Source organism: Saccopteryx bilineata, chromosome 4 (genome assembly GCF_036850765.1).
Source record: "Saccopteryx bilineata isolate mSacBil1 chromosome 4, mSacBil1_pri_phased_curated, whole genome shotgun sequence".
Lineage (NCBI taxonomy): Eukaryota > Metazoa > Chordata > Mammalia > Chiroptera > Emballonuridae > Saccopteryx > Saccopteryx bilineata.
This window is the reverse complement of record NC_089493.1, coordinates 173,600,277-173,625,022: the sequence shown is the minus strand read 5'-3', so window position 1 is coordinate 173,625,022 and position 24,746 is coordinate 173,600,277. Positions and strand designations below refer to the sequence as shown.

The window sequence follows — 24,746 nt, the reverse complement described above, 5'->3', positions numbered from 1 at the left end:
TTGCAACCAGAGCCATTCTAGCGCCTGAGGCAGAGACCATAGAGCCATCCTCAGCGCCTGGGCCAACTTTGCTCCAATGGAGCCTTGGCTGTGGGAGGGGGAGAGAGAGACAGAGAGGAAGGAGAGGGGGAGGGGTGGAGAAGCAAATGGGCGCTTCTCCTGTGTGCCCTGGCCGGGAATCGAACCTGGGACTCCTGCATGCCAGGCCAACGCTCTACCACTGAGCCAACCGGCCAGGGCCTATTGTTTTACTTTTGAGGTGATAAAACTGCAAAGCTAGCTGGGACCTAGCAGATGGAATAGGTGCTTTAGCATTTATGAAGTTTGGAGAAGACCACTGACAGTTTCTATCTATGTGATCTTGGCTGAGTCATTTATGTCCTGTGAGCCTGTATCAACCAGGAATACCTGGTTATGTCAAGGTAATGTGTAACTCCAAGACCAATGTGACTTAATACAATAGGTTTATTTTCATCAAACTGTGCTGGCATGGTGGTCAGCAGATAGTGTTGTATTGTCTTCAGTGGGTCCCACATGGGCAGAGTGGTCACTCTTTGGAATGATGCTCACTGTCAAGGTTAAATGAAGATGTGTTCTCAAGGATTTCCCTTTTCAGCACTTAAATATTTCATCCCAGAAGTGACACCACTGCCACTTTCTCTCATCATCCTGTGGCCCGGTCCAACCATAAAGAATATGAAGTGTGATCTCACTTTGTCCCCTGACAACCAGAAGGGGGAAGACTGGAAATAGATGGCAAATGACACAGACACCACCCCAGTATTTCAGTCCTGACCCATGTAGAGCAAGAACTATGGCTTGCCACAAAAGAGTTCACATACTTGGCATCATTTATGTGAAAAATCTGTTCCCAAGTACACTGCATGTCATTATAATTGTGGTGATGATGATGATTACGATTACTGATGAGCCAAGAGTCTCTGCTACAGGTTCTTGGTATTAGCTTGTAACCCGTATTGTGCAGGCACAATTGGTCAAACGGCTGTGGTTTGTTGCTAGTTTATGGGCATCATGCATATAAACCTGGGGGAAGGCAGTTGATTCTTCTCCACAGTGCTCTGCTCCACAGGTTTATTTTAGTACATTCTGCAACACAGTATCGACAAAAGGTAATAAGCTAATAATAAGTGGCATTGCATAACTCCCTAAAATTTTGACTCTTATATTTTACGGGGAGTAACATAAATTAGTAGTTAAAAATATGGGTGTGGAATCCAGTGGGTTTTATTTGGAATCTTGTTTTTAATAAATGTTGATTTTGTGATTTTAAGTATATGGGTTAAGTGCTGGATATTTTAGTTTCTCCTCTGTGACAGAGAAATAACATTTACCTCACAGAGTGGTTTTCAGGGTTAAATGAGATTATATATAGATAATCGGACACACACGTTTGTGTGTGTGTGTGTGTGTAGGTGTGTGTGTCAGAATGCCAAGATCCTAATTAGAGCTTGACACATGGTAACTAATTGTATGGAATGTGAGCTTCATGACAACTCATTGAGGAAGGGATTTTTATGACCCTAATTTCACCAGTGAGTAAACTGAAACTCAGAGGGTTTAAGTAATCTCACCCAAGATCATGACACGAATTAATGGAGAATACTGTGTTGAGTTCAGTCCTGGAAAGGAAAGGAAGTAAATGTTCTAATAAAGAGATTTAATTATAAGTTTTATTGTTTCTATGAATGTGTGAAGGGAATGAATACTAAGAAAAAGTCACGATGTTTCAAGAAGAAGAGTCTTTGTTACAATTTGAAAATGCAACTTTAACAGCAGTGTGGGAATGGGATCAAAGGATGATTCAGGTGAAGTAGAAAGATACTGTTGCAAGAGTTTTTTGAATGTGAGATAGTAAAAGAGAGGAGGGGACTGGTCTAAGATAGATAGTGCCTGTCTCAAAGCCAAAGGGAAGAAGAAATGTAAGATATACATGGTGGGGCGTGGCTAATTGGAGGAGTATAGAAAAGTGTGAAATAAGATTAAAAGCACAGTCTGACCTGTGGTGGCGCAGTGGATAAAGTGACAACCTGGAATGCTGAGTTCCTGGTTTGAAACCCTGGGCTTGCCAGGTCAACGCACATATAAGAAGTAACTTCTATGAGTTGCTGCTTCCTGCTCCTCCCCTCTCCTTCTCTGTCTCTCTCCTCTGTATAGAATCTTAAAAAAAAAAAAAAATTAAAAGCATGGATTGGAATCCCATTCCCTCTGTTACAAGGGACAGAGAAGACTAGATGAATGCAAAGACAGATATTTTGAAAAGGAGAAAGAGAAAAATGTGCCGACCATTGTGAGGTTGGCTCCAGCTGTTAAGTTCCAGCGCTGAGTCTGGCAGCAGAAGCACTGAGTTGATCTGGGAGCTGAAGACAGATGGAGGAGGTTTGGCACAGACATCAGTGAAGGCATGTCAGAGAATCGACCAGGATTTTAAAATGAATGGCCGCCCTGGCCGGTTGGCTCAGCGGTAGAGCGTCGGCCTAGCGTGCGGAGGACCCGGGTTCGATTCCCGGCCAGGGCACACAGGAGAAGCGCCCATTTGCTTCTCCACCCCTCCGCCACGCTTTCCCTCTCTGTCTCTCTCTTCCCCTCCCGCAGCCAAGGCTCCATTGGAGCAAAGATGGCCCGGGTGCTGGGGATGGCTCTGTGGCCTCTGCCCCAGGCGCTAGAGTGGCTCTGGTCGCAACATGGCGATGCCCAGGAGGGGCAGAGCATCGCCCCCTGGTGGGCAGAGCGTCGCCCCTGGTGGGCGTGCCGGGTGGATCCCGGTCGGGCGCATGCAGGAGTCTGTCTGACTGTCTCTCCCTGTTTCCAGCTTCAGAAAAAAAAAAAAAAAAAAAAAAAAATTAATGGCCACCGGACAAAATTAGCAGTAGGTGTTAGCAGGTGCTGTCAGGACCATGCTGAATATTTCTCCCAAAATATGTTATGACACTGAGTGATGAATGGAAAAAAGGGATTTTATAGATAGGGAGTGGAGTGTGTGCATTGGAGACTTGAGGGGGAGCCATGAAGACTGGGGTAGGCTTGGACTCTTCCAAATGTTCAAGAAGTCAGAGTTCAAGAAGATTCTGATGGATTATGCAAGGTGTGAGCAGTGAAGAATTTAGAGGTCAAGGTCCGGCTGTGTGTGGGGAAGATGAACAACTGTGTATGGAGCCTGTGGCTAGTAGGCAACGTTTCAGGTGCATTTCTCAAGGGCGGTGCCGAGATAATCGTCCAGGGTGTATCCAAAGGCAAGCAGATGAAGAGTGGGTGGAGATAAAGGTCTTTGGATTTAAAAAGCTGAGGACAAGTGAGGTCAAATGATCAGGTTTGGGTTGCTTGGGGATTTGACAACCGTTCACACACAGAGAAAATTGTCAAGGTGCAGACAGAGCCACAAATTACCGAGGGTCTTTGGGGGCTGAAAGATAAAGCTTGTGAAAATTGCAAAGCAAAGTGCTATCCCTTTTATGCCAAGGTCGGTTTATCTTCTCCTCCTCATGTTCCTGCAAGGGGCCACACGTTGAGGCCTTGTCAGAGATGCTTCCCCCATGGTGACCATGCCTCTGGGTGCACTGAGGCACTGTGACACCTGCATTTTGATCTGGTGTCTGGCAGGACCTCGTTCCCTGCCCTTCCTAGGACAGGAAGTTAGCACATGAAGGAAGTTAGCACATGTATGTTTTGGTTTTATTTTCTTTGAATGATTGAGGCTAAATAGTTCCAGTCATGGAACTATTGAGTGAATGGTTATTTTTTCCTATTGGTTCATGTTGCTCCTAGATGACCTCACACTAACTGGATTGAGACCACACACACACACACACACACACACACACACACACCCCTTGCAGTTCTTGTTAGTAAAGTCATGTCTGTTATCCTAAGTGCTGAAGGGAATACCTATAACCACCAAATGAGCCAACATGACTGAATATATTAGTCTGCTAAGGTTACCCTAACAAAATACCAAAGAATGGGTTGTTTAAACAATTTTCTCACAGTTCTGGTGGCTGGAAGGTGTTGGCAGGGCTGGTTTCTCTTAAGGCTCTGTCTTTGGCCTGTAGTCACTGTCTTCCCACTGTGTCCTCTCATAACCTTTGCCCTGAGTACACCAACCCTGGTCTCTCTTTTCTAATTTTCATTTTGGGGAATTATTTATGAAAGTAACTATTAAATTTTTTTGCAATACATAATTCTTTTCACTTTAACTTAGTTTCCCACAAAATTAATTTGCTACAGTTTACTTATTATTTTCTAGAATGTCTAATAACATCTAAAAAGATGTTAGTGGTTTTATTTATTTTTTGGACATTAAGAAAAAAGACTTGACTCCATATATATTTTTTTTTTTACAACGTCATGATGTCTGATAGATCTGTAAATGAAGGACCAAATGACTTCATTTTGGTCTACTTGGACAGCTCTGAAGTTTTTTTCTAATACTGAGAAGAACTCCAGCTCTAAATGGCTTCCATCCATTCCAGTTCTCTACAATGGAGCCCAACAAAACAAGTCTACTCTGTTCATGTAATTCTCTTCAGATATGCAGACAGCTCATGAGTACCCAGAAAAGTCTTTCTTTCTGCAGATGATACAGATCAGCTTTTTTTTTTTTTTTTGTATTTTTCTGAAGTTGGAAACGGGGAGGCAGTCAGACAGACTCCCGCATGCGCCCGACCAAGATCCACCCGGCATGCCCACCAGGGGGCGATGCTCTGCCCATCTGGGCCATTGCTCTGTTGCAACCAGAGCCATTCTAGTGCCTGAGGCAGAGACCATAGAGCCATCCTCAGCGCCTGGGCCAACTTTGGTCCAATGGAGCCTTGGTTGCGGGAGGGGAAGAGAGAGACAGAGAGGAAGGAGAGGGGGAGGGGTAGAGAAGCAGATGGGTGCTTCTCCTGTGTGCCCTGGCCGGGAATCGAACCCAGGACTCCTGCATTCCAGGCCCATGCTCTACCACTGAGCCAACCGAGATCAGCTTCTTTATTATTTCCTTTACAGTATGTAACCCTAGGAGTCCTCTCTTCCCTGACATATTAACATAGCCTTACCTAGCAACAGTGAAACACAAGTAACAATCAACTTCATCACTTCCCCTCTCTGTCCCAGCAGAGTTATCCCCACACCAGGTGCACAGGTGAACAAGACAGATGAGGACTCTACTTCTGTTTTCTTGTTGAGTAAAACAAAATATTCCAATGAGATAATAAAATGATTTCATACGTTGTCAAGTATTTAAAAGAAAATATATCATGGGATCAGGCTAGAGAATGACATAGAAATAGGGGAAAAATTAGATTGGTTGACCAGATAAGGGTTCTTAGAGGAGATGATCTATTTGGACACCCAAATGGTGAGAAAAAGCCAGTCTAGAGATTACATTTTGTCCAATTCCAGTATTATTCAGAATGGTTGGTTTTTCCTTAAAACTTTCAACTTGTAAATCAGAGAGGCTCCAAGCAGGGCCTTCTATGATTAGGCTAAATGTTTTATACTGAATTTTATGTGGGATTGCATTAAAATTTTTTCTTCAGGCCCTGGCCGGTTGGCTCAGCGGTAGAGCATCGGCCTAGCGTGCGGAGGACCCGGGTTCGATTCCCGGCCAGGGCACATAGGAGAAGCGCCCATTTGCTTCTCCACCCCTCCGCTGCGCCTTCCTCTCTGTCTCTCTCTTCCCCTCCTGCAGCCAAGGCTCCATTGGAGCAAAATGGCCCGGGCGCTGGGGATGGCTCTGTGGCCTCTGCCCCAGGCGCTAGAGTGGCTCTGGTCGCAACATGGCGACACCCAGGAGGGTCGCAACATGGCGACGCCCAGGATGGGCAGAGCATCGCCCCCTGGTGGACAGAGCGTCGCCCCTGGTGGGCGTGCCGGGTGGATCCCGGTCGGGCGCATGCGGGAGTCTGTCTGACTGTCTCTCCCTGTTTCCAGCTTCAGAAAAATGCAAAAAAAAAAAATTTTCTTCACTTCTTCTTTTTTAAATGGCCTTTTCTCCATGTTTCTCTCTTATTATTTTCTATCATGAGCTTTTCTGATGGTGGTTTTAATTAGAGTTGTGTCTAGGATTTTATGGTCTCAAACATTCCTTTAGTGCAGTGGTTCTCAGAGTGTGCACCAGGGCACACTGGTACACCCTAGAAGATTTCCAGGTGTGCCCTATGGTATTCCAGAGAAATATGTGCCTGTTGGAAACCAAAAAACCAACAGGGTTTTTGGAGTTTAGCTTTTTGGGGGACAGAGGTGTGGGGAATTGGCTGAAAGCTGACAGTCTGCCCAACCCCCCACCTCACTTGCCTGGTTAGGTTGCAAAAGGCTGTTAAGCTGTGGAGCTGGATTGTTTACACTACCCCCCATGTTCCCCAGAAAGACTGGAGGCAAGTTTCTTCTATCCTTTGTTTGGTGTAAAGTTAAGATGATATGTATGGTGGGGGTTTTCTGCACTCAACATAATTAAGAGTAGAAAGAGAGGAATTCTTCAATGTATTGACAAGGAAATGAGAATTTGTCTGTCAGATATATGCCCAAACATTGAAGAATCACTAGGACACATCAGGCTCATGTTTCTCATAAACTCAAGAGTGAAAAAACTTAACACATTTGTGCCGGGACCTGCCGAATTTACTAAATCTTACTAAGAATGTATCTATCTATCTATCTATCTCTCTCTCTCTCTCTCTCTATATATATATAAAGATAACTTTTTTCTTTTTTTCTTTTTAACTCCTTTTTTATGAATTCTAAAAAGCATAACTCAAAAAAATGTAACATAAAAATGTTTTTTAATGTCAGAATAAATTTTATTTTGTCATATTTATTTTGTTTAATTACCATAAAAGGATGCTTGGACTTTATATTTTTTCTTTAATATTTGACTTAATTATTATAACATATTTCTCAGAAATTTGTATATAGTGTGCCTACAATTATTTGTAGGATTTTAAATGCGCCTCAACTTCAAAAAGTTTGAGAACCACTGCTTTAGTGTCTGTTGATTGAACTTCTATTATGGGTCTCACCTGTCTGACCTTGAAAAACACCATATTATTTATTCATATGTGGGATATAAAACTGAAAACAGTAAATGAACAAATAAGACAAACAAAACTCATAGACACAGAGGAAAAGGGGGAGATAGAAGAGGGTAATGGGGGTCAAATACATGGTGACGGAAGGAGACTTGACTTTGGGAGGTGAATACACAATGCAGTATACAGATGATGTACTATTGAATTGTACACTTGAAAGCTATATAATTTTATTAACCAATGTCACCCCAATGCGTTTAAGAATTTTTTTTTTTTTTTACAGAGACAGAGTTAGAGAGAGAGGGATAGATAGGGACAAACAGACAGGAATGGAGAGAGATGAGAAGCATCAATCATTAGTTTTTCGTTGAGACACCTCAGTTGTTCACTGATTGCTTTCTCATATGTGCCTTGACCGCAGGCCTTCAGCAGAGTAACCCCTTGCTTGAGCCAGCGACCTTGAGTCCAAGCTGGTGAGCTTTGCTCAAACCAGATGAGCTCATGCTTAAGCTGGCGACCTCAGGGTCTCGAACCTGGGTCTTCCGCATCCCAGTCGGATGCTCTATCCACTGCACCACCGCCTGGTCAGGCAACGTTTAATAAAATTTAAAAAGAAAAAGAAAATGGTTCTCAAATGTAGATGTGCATAGAATCACCTGGAGAATCAACACAGCACACATTAGTCTTGGTCATTAAAATAATGTAGACCTGGGCCTCTATACAAAAACTTGTACAAGACCAAGGAAGGAGGAAGCTGTAAGCGGAGGAGGGTCCCTGTTGCCAGCTAAGGCAGGCTGTATATTAGTTGGAAAGTTGATGGAGAAAGTAGAGTTGTACACCTTCCTCTGGAAACTACTGGTTAAAGAACTTGTCAGACTAAGAAGAGTGAGACTGACATCTAGTGGCAAGAATAGGTAAGGACACAGAGCACACAAGCTTAAAGGCTTTCTTCCATGGTTCATTTCCCCAGCCAGAAATGTAATAATGACTTCATCTCCCTGTAATTAGTCAAGATCTTTCAGTTTAAGTGACAGATTATTAGTCACATTAAGCAAAAAAGGAAAAAGTAATTTATTGACCAGTGTAATATTAACGATGGGACGGAGTGAGAATTAGGTATGCTCGGATGAGGGATTCAAATAGTATCACTCCAAAACATGCCTGTTCTCCTCCCCCCCCCCCAACTCTTGGCTATCCTTCTCCCTCCTTCTATTAGCACGTGGAAAGTCTCCTCTCCTAACCAAGGTGGGCTTGGCTCGTGAACATGAGGTAGAAAGCCTCAAGCAGCTGTGTGTATTGTGTGGGAAGTATTTTCTCTTTTGCTCAAGGCTTCAGGTGAGTTTAGAGAGGCAGAGTCTGACCTTGCAGTTAAATTGGTAATCTGTAATTAATTATTTTGGGAGACTGTCAGGTAAGTCCCACGTGATAGCTGACCCAAGCTAAATAAAAGCTGACTTTAAACACCCAGAAATGAATACTGACCACCTCTTTTATTATAATGTTTATTTGTAATAAGTGCAATATTCAGTTCTTCATCAGTTCAGTTTCTTTCCGATTTTGTAACAGAGTTGTGGGCAGCATAGAGAGGTATGTTCATTATTATGCGTTCTCGGATTCCAAATTAAATGCTTTTCAGAATTAAGTAGTGAAAAGAATAAGCAAATATAAGACTGTTGCTCACTAACGACATTTTCCATATTTATCAAATTGAACAATATCAGCACCAAAATTCCTAAAAAGAAGGGAGAAGAAGATTAGTACCCCAAGGGAGGTGGGCATTATTTCACATTCTCTTATCTTTCAAAGGCCATCCTAAGGAAGGGAGCTGTTTGAGCAGTTCCCTTATACCAGTCTCTTCTCCATTCTTGTTTATCAGCAGGACAGTTTGCCTGTTCCTCCTCTGTGTTGTGATAAAGCCTTGGAATATCAAGCTTTATAACAGTGTCTTGTAGCCCTGGTTGGATAGCTCAGTGGGTTAGAACATTGTCCCAAAGCACAGAGGTTGCTGGTTTGACCCCCAGTCAGGGCACATACAGGAACAAATCAATGCTCCTGTCTCTCTCTCTCTCCCTTCCTATCTCACTAAAATCAAATAAAATTAAAAGAGAGAAAAGAAAAAGGGTGTTTTATAATCCAGGGTCATAAGCCCTGCTAGAAGGTTTATGCTCAGATGAATGTCTGTGGTCACACTCTGTATCACTTTGACCTCTTTTTTGAGGGGGGTGGGGCTGGAGACTAAGTAGTTGTCAGTCATGCAGGTGCTGCATGCCTGGTGACAGACCCCTAAAACACAGCCTGGGCACCAAGGCTTTGGGAGCTTTCCATGTTGGCATTGCTTCTTATCTGTGGCCACACATCAATGCTGGGAGAATTAAACACTGCCTGTGTGAGTCCCCTGGGAAAGGCCAACTGGAAGCTTGTACCTGACATCTCCCAGACTCCCTCCTGCAGCTTTCTGCCTCTGCTGATTTTAATTTATATCCTTTCATTGTAATAAACCACTACCACTGCAGAAGAGCTTTCCTGAGTTCTGTGAGACCGCCTAGCATATCACCAAACCCGGGGGAGGCTTTAGGGACTCTCAACACAGAAACTCAAGGGAGAGTTATGAACAAGACACAAGGCTGATCTGTAAAACCTATTTCTAATGGAGTTCAAATAAATCACAAGGAATAGTATCAGTTTTTTTAATCTAAATTTCCTATGGAATTTATTTAAAAATCAACAAACTATTATAAAAAGTCAACAGTCAATTTTTACCACATAGCTACTTTGTTATTAATATGTATATTTACACCTGTATTTATATCTATATTTGTACCTATATCTATTTATATCCACCAAACAGTAATTATAGGTGCTATTCATAGGTGAGTCAATGTGAGTTGTTACAGATAATTTGAATGATTTTTAAAAATTGGATTTCTACTCATTGCTTGGATATAATCAATGGACTATCTACTAAAGTCTCTACACAATTCAACCAAAAATCATGGAAGATTTTTCTTTCTTTTTTAATGAGTCAATTTTGAATGTTCATTACATTTTTAAGAAAGAAATCACTATATATATAGTCTGTCTGCAATCTCTTGTGAATAATAGAGGCTTTCTTTTTATTTTAAATCCCATACATTAATAAATCCAGTTCCTTGGCTAAGATTGTATGACATTTCTGTGAAGAAATATAGAGAAAAAATAATGACATTTTAACTTGGACTTACCACTGATCAATGCAGAAAACACACACATTCTGGTAAGTGTGGCCATTTGTAGCGCAGACATATGCAGTTATATCTGGACACTTTGGTATATAATCAAGATTCACTGGGTAGTACATCTTACAGCGGGGCTACAAATATTGTGAAATATCACATAAATAATGATTGATAAATTGCTCCCATTTATTCCTGTCCTGATACTTCTGCCCCACAAACAAATAATATCAAATACAACCAGTCAGTTGATTTTTTTCAAAATTTTTTTCTGCTCTGGCTTTGGTCAAGAAGTTTAGTTTTTGTTTTTCTGACTGCTGAGTCTGCACCCATCTTATCACTTCTTCAGGTCATGAGAATTCTATCTCATCTTAAATCCCAAATGCAAAGTTTCCATTTAAACTTGGAGTCCCAGTGCCTGAAACTCATCCCAAGGAGTCTGTGAACTCTTAGAGAACGAGGGCTCAAATGTAGCTGTAGGAGTGAGGTTGTCAGAAACGGACTCCATAGATACAGAGAACACACTGATGTTTGCCAGAGTGAAGGGGGGTTTGGGGGGGAAGAATGAAAAAAGGGAAGCAATTAAGAAGTAAATTTGATAGTTACAAAACAGTCATAGATATCAAGTACAGCATAGGGAACGTGGTTAATAATGCTGTAATAACTGTATGGTGCCAGGTGGGCATTGGAAATATTGGGGCAACACTTTATAAAGTATACAATTGTCTAACCACTGTTCTGTACACCTAAAACTGATACAAAATAATATTGGATGTCAACTGTAATTGAAAAAATAAAATTAAAAAACAAAAGAGTGAGGGTTTATATTGAGATGGGAAATAAATCTTGTAATATACCACTGTCAAACCTTGTGACCTTGAGCAAGTGACAGGTATTATTTCATTTAATATTCAGAGGTCTATTTTCCAATTATCATGCTTGTGTTACTTGGGAGGAAATCTAAGTCTGGAGAGAAGAAGATACATGTCCAAGGTCACATAGAAACCTTTCCACTCTACAGTACTTTGCTACTATGAAATTTTGGTCTCACATGATAAGATTGATCAGATTAGAATCAGAATTCAGAACTGAGAAATTTCTATTTACCAGAGGCCATCTAGAGGGGTCACGTGGTTTCAGTATACCTGCAAAAAAAGTCAAGGCACAATGGGTTAAAAGAATAGCTTCCCATAGAATCTGATTTCACTCAGTGAAGTTACTGACTGAATAAAGAAACATAATTTAATTACTCATCGGCACAAAAGCATACAACAGATTTTGTGGGTAGTAATTACTTTATCTATTCATCGATTCTTTCTTTCATTTTCACAGCCCTGACTTCATTTTTAAGTTTCCGGTGCCATCGAGAAAAGAGTTCCTACCCTTCAGGTTTGCACATATAATTTGCCTACCATGTCATTTTTGCTAAATGACTTGGTTTTTTGTTGCATTTCTTCACTCTTCACAACACTTGGGATATGCATTTGAAAGACTATTGTAAAAGTTACACATGACATAGTAGCTAGAGTATTAGGCTTATTACTGCCAAGAGGCTAAACTGAAGATGGCAGTGAATGATGATGAGAAAATTTAGGACTTCCTTGGCCCTAGGGAGGCTGGAGGGATATGGTGCCCTGGTCTGGATAAAGGGTTCCCGTGTTGCCTGGAGACAGAGGATGACCAGTTGGCTGTGGAAGAATGAAATACAAAGAGACCTATTGTAGTTCTGCCCTTCTTTATCTCTCACCGTTGAATGCTATTTAAAATAGCCAAGAACAAGTGTTTCAAATGAGAGTTGTATTATGCTAAGTGAATCAAGTCAAACAGGGAAGGAAAGGAGCCTGGATTTCACTCACATGTGGGATAGTAAACTAAAAGCAACAACGAACAAACAAAAACTAACAGGTATCTATTTATAGCATGCAGTCTTTTATGGAAGAAAGTAAGAAGGATAACATAAGGGATGTGTGTATGTCTATTTGAGCAAAAAGGGACCCAGGGGAGATACAACAGAGATTAATGAAATGGGGACACACAGGGTGACAGTGGGGCTGGGTGGAAGGTAAGGAGTGTGGGGGCCATGGGGACACACAGGGTGACAGTGGGGCTGGGTGAAAGGTAAGGAGTGTGGGGGCCATGGGGACACACAGGGTGACAGTGGGGCTGGGTGGAAGGTAAGGAGTGTGGGGGCCATGGGGACACACAGGGTGACAGTGGGGCTGGGTGAAAGGTAAGGAGTGTGGGGGCCATGGGGACACACAGGGTGACAGTGGGGCTGGGTGGAAGGTAAGGAGTGTGGGGGCCATGGGGACACACAGGGTGACAGTGGGGCTGGGTGGAAGGTAAGGAGTGTGGGGCCATGGGGACACACAGGGTGACAGTGGGGCTGGGTGGAAGGTAAGGAGTGTGGGGGCCATGAGGACACACAGGGTGACAGTGGGGCTGGGTGGAAGGTAAGGAGTGTGGGGCCATGGAGACACACAGGGTGACAGTGGGGCTGGGTGGAAGGTAAGGAGTGTGGGGGCCACGGCACATGGTAACCTAAACTTTTATTTTACGTTCCTTATGTTCAAAATAATTCTGAGTCGTCCTTTTGATCTTTCTCGACCCATACCTTATGTAGAAGCATGGGCTTAGTTTTCAGATAGTGATGTTTCCAAGGGTTATGTCCAATTATTAACAATTTGCATTGTCAAGCCCAAAGACCTATATTTCAGCAAAACATTTTCCATCCAGTCATGTTATCCTTTTTCTCTCCTACAACTAAAAGAAAATCCGATGGTTCTCCCCCAACACCTATCCATTTGCTTACCTGAAGAAACGGTATGTGACCAAATCGAGGACACCAGAAAATATATGGTCACACTAGGAGAGGCAGCCATCTGACCTCACCTAATGTCCTGCTTGCACGAGGCCTGTGAAAATGGTCAAGAGAGTTTATTCCTAATCCCTTGAACAGCTGGCCTTCTAGCATGAGAGAACCTTGGCCCTGGCTGTCTCACACTGGCCTGGTCTTCAAGCATTCTGACCTGAGAGGGCCCTTCTGTGCTAAAGAGGGAAAGAAAATTAAAGTTACTTTTTCTTTCGTTCATTTTTCCCCCCTACCAGCAGCCAGTGTACAATCACTGTCCTGGTCTGGAAGAAGTATTAGGCTCAGGGCTCTCACCAGGGATGACTTCAAGCATGTCACCTATGAATAGTTTCACCTTGTGATAGATTGTCTCAACTGGGACACTCCTGTTATTGAATATAGGCTCTAAGAATTTACAAGAATTCCTAGATCACAGGTGTGAACTCAGGTTTGTCCTACATGATCAAGAACATGTCACCTGATAATGCAAGTCATTCCATTCCCTGGGATGGACGCATTTCTCCCACACTGAAGCCCTTCTTTTTCTAGTGGAGTCTGTTCTTCTGGACCAGTTACATGTGCTCAAATACAAAGAATGGATTGAAAATGGGATTGTTGGTCCTGGGTCATAAAAATTGTGTATATCTTCCCTGATCTAAGAATCAGGATATATATCTATAGCTAGATCTAGTTATAATTTTTATGATACATTCAGGTATCCAATGATTTTTTTTTGACAGAGAGAGAGAGAGAGAGAGAGAGAGAGTCAGAGAGAGGTACAGACAGGGACAGACAGACAGGAAGGGAGAGAGATGAGAAGCATCAATTCTTCAGTGCAGCATCTTAGTTGTTCATTGATGGCTTTCTCATATGTGCCTTGACCTGCGGTCTACAGCAGAGCGAGTGACCCCTTGCTCAAGCCAGTGCCCTTGGGCTCAAGCCATTGACCCTGCGCTCAAGCTCATGAGCCCACTCTCAAGCTGGTGACCTCAGGGTTTCAAACCTGGGTCCTCCACATCCCAGTCCAATGCTCTATCTACTGCCCCACCGCCTGGTCAGGCTGCAATGATTTTTATGACTCATATATAGATACTCATTGATATGGATAAATATGTATACGTCTTTATATTTGAGTTCAAATTCTGGCTCCATCATCTCTTAGAAATGTGAGTCTGAGAAAAAAGTATGAACTTCATAGGCTATTGAGAGGATCAAGAGATATTACTATAAGTACAGAGTGTAACTATGTTAAATTGCCAGTTTCTTTTGCCAAACCCTTCTTTGGTAAGCATGGCAGTGTTGGGGCCCAGAGGAGAAGACACGTTCCAAGTCATTTCATCCATTTCTTCATGCCCTATTCTATCCATTCTGCCTCTTCTCCAGAGCACAGCTGGTAGGTACACAGAGAAGTTCACAGAGACATCAGCTGCGAAGCTGTCCCTACTTTTACATGCCCAGGAAACAAGCAGGCAAGGAGGAGAAAGCCAAAGAGATTCCACAACAGACGTGGTGTAGGGATAGAGGTGAAGAGATGTTACCTGAATAGGGTGGCTCTCAAATGTCAGCCTGCTATAGTCACACTGAGGTCACAGCTAGCCTTGAGCAGAGTTGCTGTGGCCAGGAACATTGAATGCTGTCTCCTAGTTCCATCTGCCCCCCTTTTGAAGCACTTCCTCTGAGGATTCCTGTTCCAGCAGGCAGGGACAGACAGACCTGGGGGTTCTGGATTTGTGGTTTTCTGTCATGCATCATGAGAACAGAAAGAACCTGTGTCTGAAATATCTGATGACATTTGCAAATCAGATGAACTACCTACTGCAACCAGATGACGCGGTAAGATTTCTCGTTGGATTCAACACTGGTTCCAGTCTTTGCCATCTCCTCTCCATCCTTGAACCACTGAGTCCATCCTGTTTTTCAGAAAGTTTACTTGTTTTATCTTTCAAGGACATGATTTCTGACATCAGCCTGGGAAACTCCTGCCTTACAACCAATAACCTTTGCAATACTTGAGCCCCCCCCCCCCCCAAATCTCCACTTGTTTCCCTCCACGACATCTCAACTTAGGCAGGCCGAAAAATTATTTGCCATTATCTGGAACTTTTCTATCTTACAGACCTTGAACTCTTTGACTCATCAGTACCCCATTCGGTTCTTTGTATTTCTTCCCAGTGTGAGTCCCGCAGACGGACGTTTATAGTTAGCCCTTTGATGTGACCATACTCTCTTGACATCTTTCCCTTTATTCATGCATCTGTCTTCCAACCTAGGACATATTCTGCTTCCTATTTTCCTGATCCAGGTTTTGGTTGTGGAGCCAGGATAGAACAGATTCCACACAACGGATTCGACAATGCTATCGTCACCTAAACCCTCTAGGCTCCAGAGGAAGACCCTTAGTTAATATCATGTTGCCTCTTATGCAACCATCTCCATAACATTTCCTTTTTTATTCATTCTTTTTCAACTATCTGACCACATCGCCTTCACCTTACTTTGAATGGGAAACTTCATCTCTTCTCGACTGAGAAGGAAGAAACTGAAGAAGATAGAAACAAGTTGAAGCATATACCATGTTTATGAACAGGAAGAATTATCATTACAATGTCCATATTATCCAAAGCAATCTGTAGATTCCACACAGTTCCTACCAAGACACCAATGGCATATTCCACAGAACTAGACCAAATATTCCAAAAATTTTTATGGAACCACAAAAGACCCCAAAGAGCCACAGCAATCTTCCGACAGCCACCAGCTAAGGACAGGGCCCAGCAGAAAGCAACTCAGTCAGTCAGATTCTCCTGCTCCGGAAGTAGGGCTGGGGAGCAGAGAATTAAGTTCTGTAGAGTAAAGCTATGAGGTAGCATCTGGGGTCTCTATAAGAGGTCATGACGATCCAAAGCTATGGACTCAGACACCATGAGGGAGGAAAAGTTGCCTGCACAGAACGGTGGGAAAGAACAAGCCAGGTGTGGCAGCATCAAACAGGGCCAGGGGAAAAGTCAGCTACATATACAAAGAGGGTTACAGCAAAAAGAGTTTCTTTTTAATGATGATCCGAGGTGTTTGCCTGTGAGCACAGGACCTAACTGACTCGTGCTGAACTTAAAGGCAGAACTTAATAGCTGGCCGAGAGGAAGAGGAAATTTAGTTTCCTTACAGACCAAGGACCAGAGAAAAGAGCCCTCACTCCTACACAGAAATTTGGGTGTTGCTTGAAAATTTACTAGCAAAATTTTTCTTACCAATGAGAGGCACAGTCTCATTTCACCTATTTTTCTTGGTTACTCTAATTCAGAGTTTAAAGAACTAATTCTCAGGAACTTTCCTTTTCCATATAAGGCCAGAAAGCAATCTTTCAAGGTATGAATTAAATTTCAATTTAAAAGGTTTTGGGTTTTTTTTGTATTTTTCCGAAGTTGGAAACGAGGAGGCAGTCAGACAGACTCCTGCATGTGCCCGAACGGGATCCACCTGGCATGCCCACCAGGGGGCAATGCTCTGCCCATCTGGGGCATCGCTCTGTTGCAACCAGAGCCATTCTAGCACCTGAGGCAGAGGCCATGGAGCCATCCTCAGCGCCCGGGGCCAACTTTGCTCCAGTGGAGCCTTGGCTGTGGAAGGGGAAGAGAGAGACAGAGAGGAAGGAGAGGGGGAGGAGTGGAGAAGCAGATGGGCGCCTCTCCTGTGTGCCCTGGCTGTGAATCAAACCTGGGAATCCTGAATGCCAGGCCGACGCTCTACCACTGAGCCAACTGGCCAGGGCCTGTATAGGGTTTTATTTATTTATTTATTTATTTATTTATTTATTTATGTATTTTTAATTTTTTTCAAAGATTTTATTTATTCATTATAGAGAGGGGGGAGGGAGAGAGAGAGAGAAGGGAAGGAGGAGCTGGAAGCATCAACTCCCATATGTGCCTTGACCAGGCAAGCCCAGGGTTTTGAACCGGCAACCTCAGCGTTTCAAGATTGATGCTTTATCCACTGCGCCACCACAGGTCAGGCTGTATAGGGTTTTATATGAGAAATAATTTTAGATTTCTGCCTCACATATTATTTGGGAGGAAATAAAAGTACTGTTCTAATGAAAAACTGTCCTAATGAGAAATTTTGGTGGTGGTGAGGGTAGGGGGACTTCAAAAGAGCAACATATCATTCAAATGATCCAATTTCACTCCTTTAAATATTTTCTTCTCTCTACATCTTTCTCACAGTCCAAGTTTTATTTATTTATTTTGGCATCTAAAATGTTAGAGACCTCTATGGAACAAACAAACAAACAAATACTTAAGACATTGCAGCATCTTTTCTTTTAAAAGCCCAAAGTCTGAGACATAGAATGTCTAGCTAACAGGATAAAGAAGGTTGGGTCATAAGACTAGAATCCCCACCCCCTGTGTCACTCTCAGTAAGCTGGACCAAACCAGGCAAGGAAATGACAAACTTGTATGTAGATCTAGAAGATGGAAGGAGGGAGATTACTGGAAACCCTGCACACACGATGTAAATAGAAAAGACTATTTCTTCAACCATAAATATTTTTGAGTGAATGACCAGGCCACTCACATACTATTTAACATCAGTCTCGTATTAACAGCAATGCTATCCCCATGTATGTAGATCTGATTCCCCCCATCTGGGCTATAAAAGACTTGAGGAAAAAGTACATAAGGGTTCTCTTTTCTCCACATCCTCCCAACTCTGTTGATTTATTGAAGATAGCCATTCCGACAGTTGTGAGGTGGTATCTCTTTGTGATTTTGATTTGCATTTCTCTGATGATGAATAATGCTGAGAATTTTTTCATATGCCTATTGACCATCTGTATGTCCTCTTTGAAGAAGTGTCTATCTAGGTCCTTTGCCCATTCTTCAATCGGATAGTTTTCTTCCTGCTGTTGAGTGTTATAAATTTCTATAACTTTGGTTATTAACCCCTTAGCAGATGTATCAGCAAATATTTTCTCCCATACAATGGATTGTCTTTTATTTTATTAGTGGTGTCTTTTGCTGTGCAAAAGCTTTTTAGTTTGATGTAGTCCCATTTGTTTATTTTGTCCTTTATTTCACTTGCCTGAGGAACTATATTGGCAAAAATATTGTTACTGGAGATGTCCACGATTCTATGGCCTATGTTTTCTTCTAGAATTTTTATGGTTTTGTAACTTACATTTAAATATTTCATAGATTTTGAGTTTATTTTTTGTGAATGGTGTAAGTTGGTGGTCTAGTTTCAATTTTTTTGCATGTACTTGTCCAATTTTCCCATCACTATTTATTAAAGAAACTGACTTTACTCCATTCTATATTCTTGCCTCCTTTGTCAAATATTTATTGACTATAAAGGTATAGGCTTATTTCTGGGTTCTCTGTTCTGTTCCATTGATCTGTCTACCTGTTCTCATTCAAGTACCAGGTTCTGATTATAATGGCCTTGTGATCAGTATTGCATCAGAAAGTGTGTGATACCTCCCACTTTGGTCTTCATTTTCAAGATTGCTGAGGTTATTTGGGTTCTTTTTTAGTTTCATATAAATTTTTGGAATATTTGTTCTAGATCTGTGAAGTATGCCATTGGTATTTTAATAGGAATTGCATTAAATCTATAAATTGTTTTGAGTGGTATGAACATTTTAATGATGTTAATTCTTTCTATCCATGAACACGGTATATGGTTTCACTTGTTTATATCTTCCTTAATTTCTTTTTTCAAAGTCTTATAATTTTTTGAGTATAAGTGTTTTACCTTTCCGGTTAAATTTATTCCTATGTACTTTTTGTTGTTGTTGCAATAGTAATAGAATTGTTTCCTTAATTTCTCTTTATGACAGTTCATTGTTGGTATATAAAAAGGCCACTGATTCCTGAATATTAGTTTTATATCCTGTCACTTGGCCAAATTTGATTTAAAACTACTAGGTTTAGTAGTTTTTGGGTGAAGACTTTAGGGTTTTCTATGTACAGTACCATGTTATCAGCAAATAATGACAGTTTTACTTCTTCCTTTCCATTTTGGATGCCTTTTATTTATTTCTTCTTCTTGTCTGACCGCTGTTTGACTTATCTCTTGCTCCTACACAGCTCTCTTGTTTAGAAAGGTGTGATGTCTTCCCTAGTTTAGGACCTATAAAACAACTTATCATTTTCTCCCCTCCTTATTCATTTGTGCCCATCAGATGAAACTGCCTGTGCTCTAAACTTCCTGCTGTAGGAAAAGCTTTGATGACCTCTGTGTGTGGCAACTTCCCTGTCACTGCCAGGACCTGTGATCCCTCTGGGTCTTATCTTCCCTGACTTGTTTTCCTTCTCTTGATATTTAAAACACACTACTCAATATAGTGGAGGTAGCTGAACAAGACAGCCACAGTCTCCCTTTGTATTGCATCTTGAGGTGAGTAATTTGGGGCATAAATTATTGTGGCTTTTTTATATAGTATTGCTATCAAGACTGTTCTAGCTCTGGTCCCTCTAGCAACATTGCTCCTGGTTCTCTGAAGGACAAATTGAGCATTCAGAATTGCATGTATTCTTTTATGCCTGACCAGGCGGTGGCACAGTGAATAGAGTGTCAGACTGGAACACAGAAGACCCAGGTTTGAAGCCCCAAGGTTACCAGCTTGAGCATGGGCTCACCAGCTTGAGTGTGGGGTCACTGGCTTGAGCGTGGATTCATAGATATGACCCCATGGTAGCTGGCATGAGCCCAAAGGTCTCTGGCTTGAGCAAGGGGTCACTTATTCTGCTGTAGAGCCCCATCCTCCACCAGCAAGGCACATATGAGAAAGCAATCAATGAACAACTAAGGTGCCACAATGAATAATTGATGCTTCTCATCTCTCTCCTTCCTGTCTGTCTGTCTCTATCTGTCCCTCTCTCTCTGTCTCGCTCACTAAAACAAAGCAAAACAAAAAAAAAACCCTGCATGTACTCTTCTATTAATTAATTTTATAAAATTGAATGTGTTGGGGTACAGGTTGAAGTGTGAAACTCACAACACATCACCTGCACACTGCACCGTGTGCCCATCTCCCCAGTAAACTCTCTCCTGTCCTCATTTCCCACCCTTTCCCCCACCCCCTTTCCCTCTAGCTGTCACCACACTGTTGTCTGTTTTTCTACCCTTGAATGCTACACAGAAGATAGTTCTCCTGAACTTTTCCCCACATGTACTGTGTAACATGCTTACTTTTTATTGATTTGGTGGGGGAGGAGTAAAGGGAACAGTCTTCCTTAATAAAAAGTAAAAAGTGTAACAACTCAGGAGTTGTAGCTGCTCTTCCTCAAGCTATAAGATCCAGAAACTGGCTTCTGTTTCTGGTTCTGTTCACTAAACACGCTATGGGGCTTGTCATAAACCCTCTGGTTTCCTTACCACTTTCTTCAAGGGTGACTTGGGAGAGCAAATGGCTAACTTCTCAATGTGTATCCAAGTCAGCTTTCTGATCATCGTGTTGGCATTTCCTCTTTTCTCTGGTGAGTATATTTTCCAATCCTGGGTAGAGTTGTTCTCATATCCTAGAAAATGCAAGCAGGATTTGGAGTCATCTGGGAACAAAATTGGTTTTTCCATTTGATTTAGTGTCCTTGAATCAAGAAACCAAACTAGAGAACAGTGTAAATGTCCCTTTAAAATTACCTAGCTGGATTTAAAAAAGGATCCCAATATTGTAAAAGGAGAGAAACTGTGTAGTGGATTTTTTTATAATTCAGTGAGAGGATGGGAAGGCAGAGAGACTCCTGCAGGTGCCCTAATCGGGATCCACCTGGCAAGCCCGCTAGAGCGTGATGCTCTGCCCATCTGGGTCATTGTTCTATTGCAACCAGAGCCATTTTTTACACCTGAGGCCATGGAGCCATCTTCAGTGCCCGTGGCCAACTTGCTCTGATCAAGCCATGGCTGCAGGAGGGGAGAAGAGAGAGAGAAGTGAGAGGGGAAGGGGTAGAGAAGAAGATGGGCGCTTCTCCTGTGTGTCCTGACTGGAATTGAACCTGGGACATCCACATACCAGGCCACACTCTACCACTGAGCCAACTGGCCAGGGTCCTGTGTAGTGGATTTGAACGGCCACCGGATACTGAGGGAAGAAAATTCGTTCATTTTCCCACCTCTACAGATAAAATTGTTTAAATCCTTCTTTGTTTTGGAGGTCATATTTCCAATGGAATATTTTAGAATAGTCTCTTTCAGGTCTGATATTTTTGGTTCTTATTTCTAACATGAAAGCCTTATGTCAGGCAAAACCTCAGTGACATCTATAGGGACAAGTAATCTACTTTGAAATTGAGAGTGTTTATTACTTTGTGAGGCAACAGCATGGACATCGGAAACATTGAAAATAACGGGTCTCAGTCAATTCCTTTTATATTAGAATGATGTTAGTAAGCTATTGTCTTCTGTAATCTTCAGTTTCATCATCTACAAAATATTGGTACTAAAGCAAATGATATCTTCCATGAAGGTGTTGTGTAGTTTAAGTAATACAATGATTTAGAGACAATGTTAGATCTACTGTAGAAATCAGCATTTTTCACAGTTTTGGTCACTGGACTTTCCTATCCACAGTCAGTGCCAAAGAAGGCTAACTAATGTCATGTTGTTTCCTCATTGACAGAACTGCATCCATGTCTTATCACAACAGATGTGGAAATGTCACGGGCAGTACCAAGTTATTTCATGTCTTTTATTTGTGCAGGAACTAACTCGGCTGAAATCTCTGATATTATGGTGTGGGTAAGTTACTTCTAAGTTATTAGAAAATTGAAAACATTTATTTTTGTGAATTATTGTAAAATTGTTATATGGAGTAATGTTTCCAATAAAAACGATGTGTTACACAGTAAAATCCCAAGTTATTATCCTTTCTGGAGAAAATATAGAAATGACAGTAATCCAGAAACATACGTATTCATGCCTGTCTTACTCCTTCCTTACGAGCTACTGTGGGGAAGTACAAGAGATAATGCAATCTTTTATATTTCAGTATTTGAATGTTTCCAGCTTTTGAAATCAGAGAATAAGTAACCTTGTTCATATGCATTTTATTAAGAATTTATTTTTTTAAGAGTAATTTAAGTTTACAGCAGAATTGAGAGAAAGAGACAGAGATTTCCTGAAGGCCACTTGCCCTACACATACATTACTTCTTCCATTAACAACATCTGCAACTGAGTGGTATTAATACATTTGTGACAACTGATGAAACTCATTGACACATCATAATCACCCCAACTTCATAATTTACATTACGGTTTACTCTTGGTGATGTCTATTCTATGAGCTGGAAGAAATGTATAATGCTACATAGTCATCATTATGGTATTTTACAAAGTATTTGCACTGCCCTAAAAATCTTCTATTCCACCTATTCATCACTCCATCTCCCCCAATCACCTGGCAAACACTGATCTTTTCTCCTTAGTTTTTCCTTTTCGTGAATGTCATATCATTGGAATTGTACAGTATATAGACTTTTCAGGTTGGCTTCATTCATTTAATAATATACATTATAGTTCCTTTGTGTCATTTCATGGCTTGATAGCTCTTCTCTTTTTAGAATTAATTATAATTATGCTTGGTGTTCTCTGAGCTTCCTGGATCTATGGTTTGGTGTCTGACATTAATTTGGGAACATTCTCAGTCATCATTGTTACAAATATTTCTTCTGTTCCCTTCTCTCTTTTTCCTTCCTCTGCTATTCCCATTATGTATGTTACAGCTTTTCTAGTTGTCTCATAGCTATTGGATTTTCTGTCCTTCTTTTAGCCTTTTTCATTTTACTTTTCAGTTTTCGAGGCTTTTCCTGAAATATCTTCTAGCACAGAGATTCCTTCCACAGCTATGTCCAATTACTAATACGTCCATCAAAGACAGTCTTCATGCATGTTACAGTATTATTTATCTGTGGTATTTCTATTTGGTCCTGAAAACTCTCATCTCTCTGCTCAATTTTTCTTTCTTCTTATAGAAGTTCTACATAGGTGAAGATCACTTTGTGCCATATATTTGAGTGGACACAGTTGGCTCTTGCTCTAGGTTTGTTTAGTGTTTCTAGTGAAATAGTGCCTGATTCCATCCATAGACAAAATGTGGTTCCTTTATGAGGTGGTGTGTGTGTGTGCTGTATCTTTTTTGTCTTTTTTATACTGTTTGGTTCTCTTCTGTATTGCATTATTCTGAAGCTCTCCCGCTTGTTTCTTTTTACTTTCACTATCTTATCTCTAAGACATTATGTCTCTACATGACTTCCCCACTTTTTTACTTTCTATTCACTGAAAAGTGATGACTTTCAGGGACTTCTATCTTGAGTCTCACTTTTCATTTCCTTCCCTATAAACATGTCCTTGTCTACCAGATCCTTTACAGTCTCTTTTTTTCCAGGAGTGATGGGCTTTCTCTGTTCCCCTCTTCTCTCTTTGTAATTTTTTATACCTTTACTCTGTTCTTCTCTGGCTTCCTTCCACTCCTCACCACCCATTGCTATCAATATTTCATTGACTGATATATCACTTTTATCTCTCCATTCATCATTGATGAACATTGAGTTATTCACACTTTTTGACTATGATGAATAGATTTAAGGATCGCAATGCATTCTAAATAGGACATTTATTTTTTTAATTTACACTTATACACATTATAATAAAACTATAAATGAGCAAATAAAAAGACATAGTTTTAACAGTAGCCAGAGAGAGAAAAACTGATTCTCTACAAAGATATTGGATTCAGACTCCTCAACTTGAACATTGGAGGACAATGTCAGCCATAACATAAATCCAAACATCCTAAATAAAAAGTTGGTATACAAAGAATTGCAGTGTATAAAAGTATTGCCAAATTGTGACAAAGTTTCCTTTATAAGCAATCAATGATTGATTCACATGAGATTTACAGTAATTCATCATTAATGTGTTAAAGATTGTCATTTCAATAAACAATTATAAATGTTTTCAATGAAAATAATCGATAGTTACCAAAATATTTAGGAAAAACACAAAATAGGCAATAATGATTATCCATATACATTTCAAAACTATCCAAAGTTAAGTCATATACAATTTTATGAATAACTGTGAGGAAAGCAAGTGAATGATAAATAGCAAACTGAGTGTAACGATCACCTCTGTGATAGGAGAGGAATGGAATTTGCAAGAAGCACCTGATAAGGAAGGCTAAGTTCATAAAAATGTTTTTTATTTTTACATTTGGTTTCTGCTTACAGGAGTATTTGTTTTCTTATGGGCCTATAATAAAATCATATAAATTATCATCTTTTTAAACATGCGGCATTGCATAATAACATATTAAGAATATATTTTTAGATGCATACACTGTAATTATTTCTTATCTGCATTTTACAGAGTGAATGTAACAACTATTCAATATATGGTTGCCCTAAAAACTATAAGCCAGTCTGTGCATCCAATGGAGTGACCTATGGTAATTTCTGTAAGTTTTGCAGGAGACTTAGGTAAGTGCACAGTAGTCAATATTTACTCTTTTTACTTATTGATATAGTGTCATATACTAGGAAATTCTGTTTTGCTCTTAATCTAGTCACCAGGTACATTAAGTCCTCACATCACATCTTTCATAGATTCTGCAAAGTAAGAAAAATGACGTATAATAAAACCAACTATGCCATAGGTTAAT

At 40.9% G+C, this 24,746-nt stretch overlaps 1 protein-coding gene across 2 annotated transcripts in view; it reads left to right on the top strand.

Moving 5' to 3' along the window:
- The first annotated feature begins 19,431 nt into the window (after window positions 1-19,431).
- LOC136336009 (ovomucoid-like) overlaps window positions 19,432-24,746 on the top strand; it is a 69,723-nt gene continuing 64,408 nt past the window's right edge. Inside the window, exons 1-4 of one of the 2 annotated variants that reach the window (XM_066277321.1) lie at window positions 19,432-19,484; window positions 20,479-20,566; window positions 21,787-21,824; window positions 24,455-24,564. In XM_066277321.1, coding sequence (XP_066133418.1) covers window positions 20,497-20,566; window positions 21,787-21,824; window positions 24,455-24,564 — 218 coding nt within the window. In that variant the 5' untranslated portion in view covers window positions 19,432-19,484; window positions 20,479-20,496. The remainder of the gene's footprint in view (window positions 19,485-20,478; window positions 20,567-21,786; window positions 21,825-24,454; window positions 24,565-24,746) is intronic. The other variant, XM_066277320.1, reaches the window with a different exon arrangement.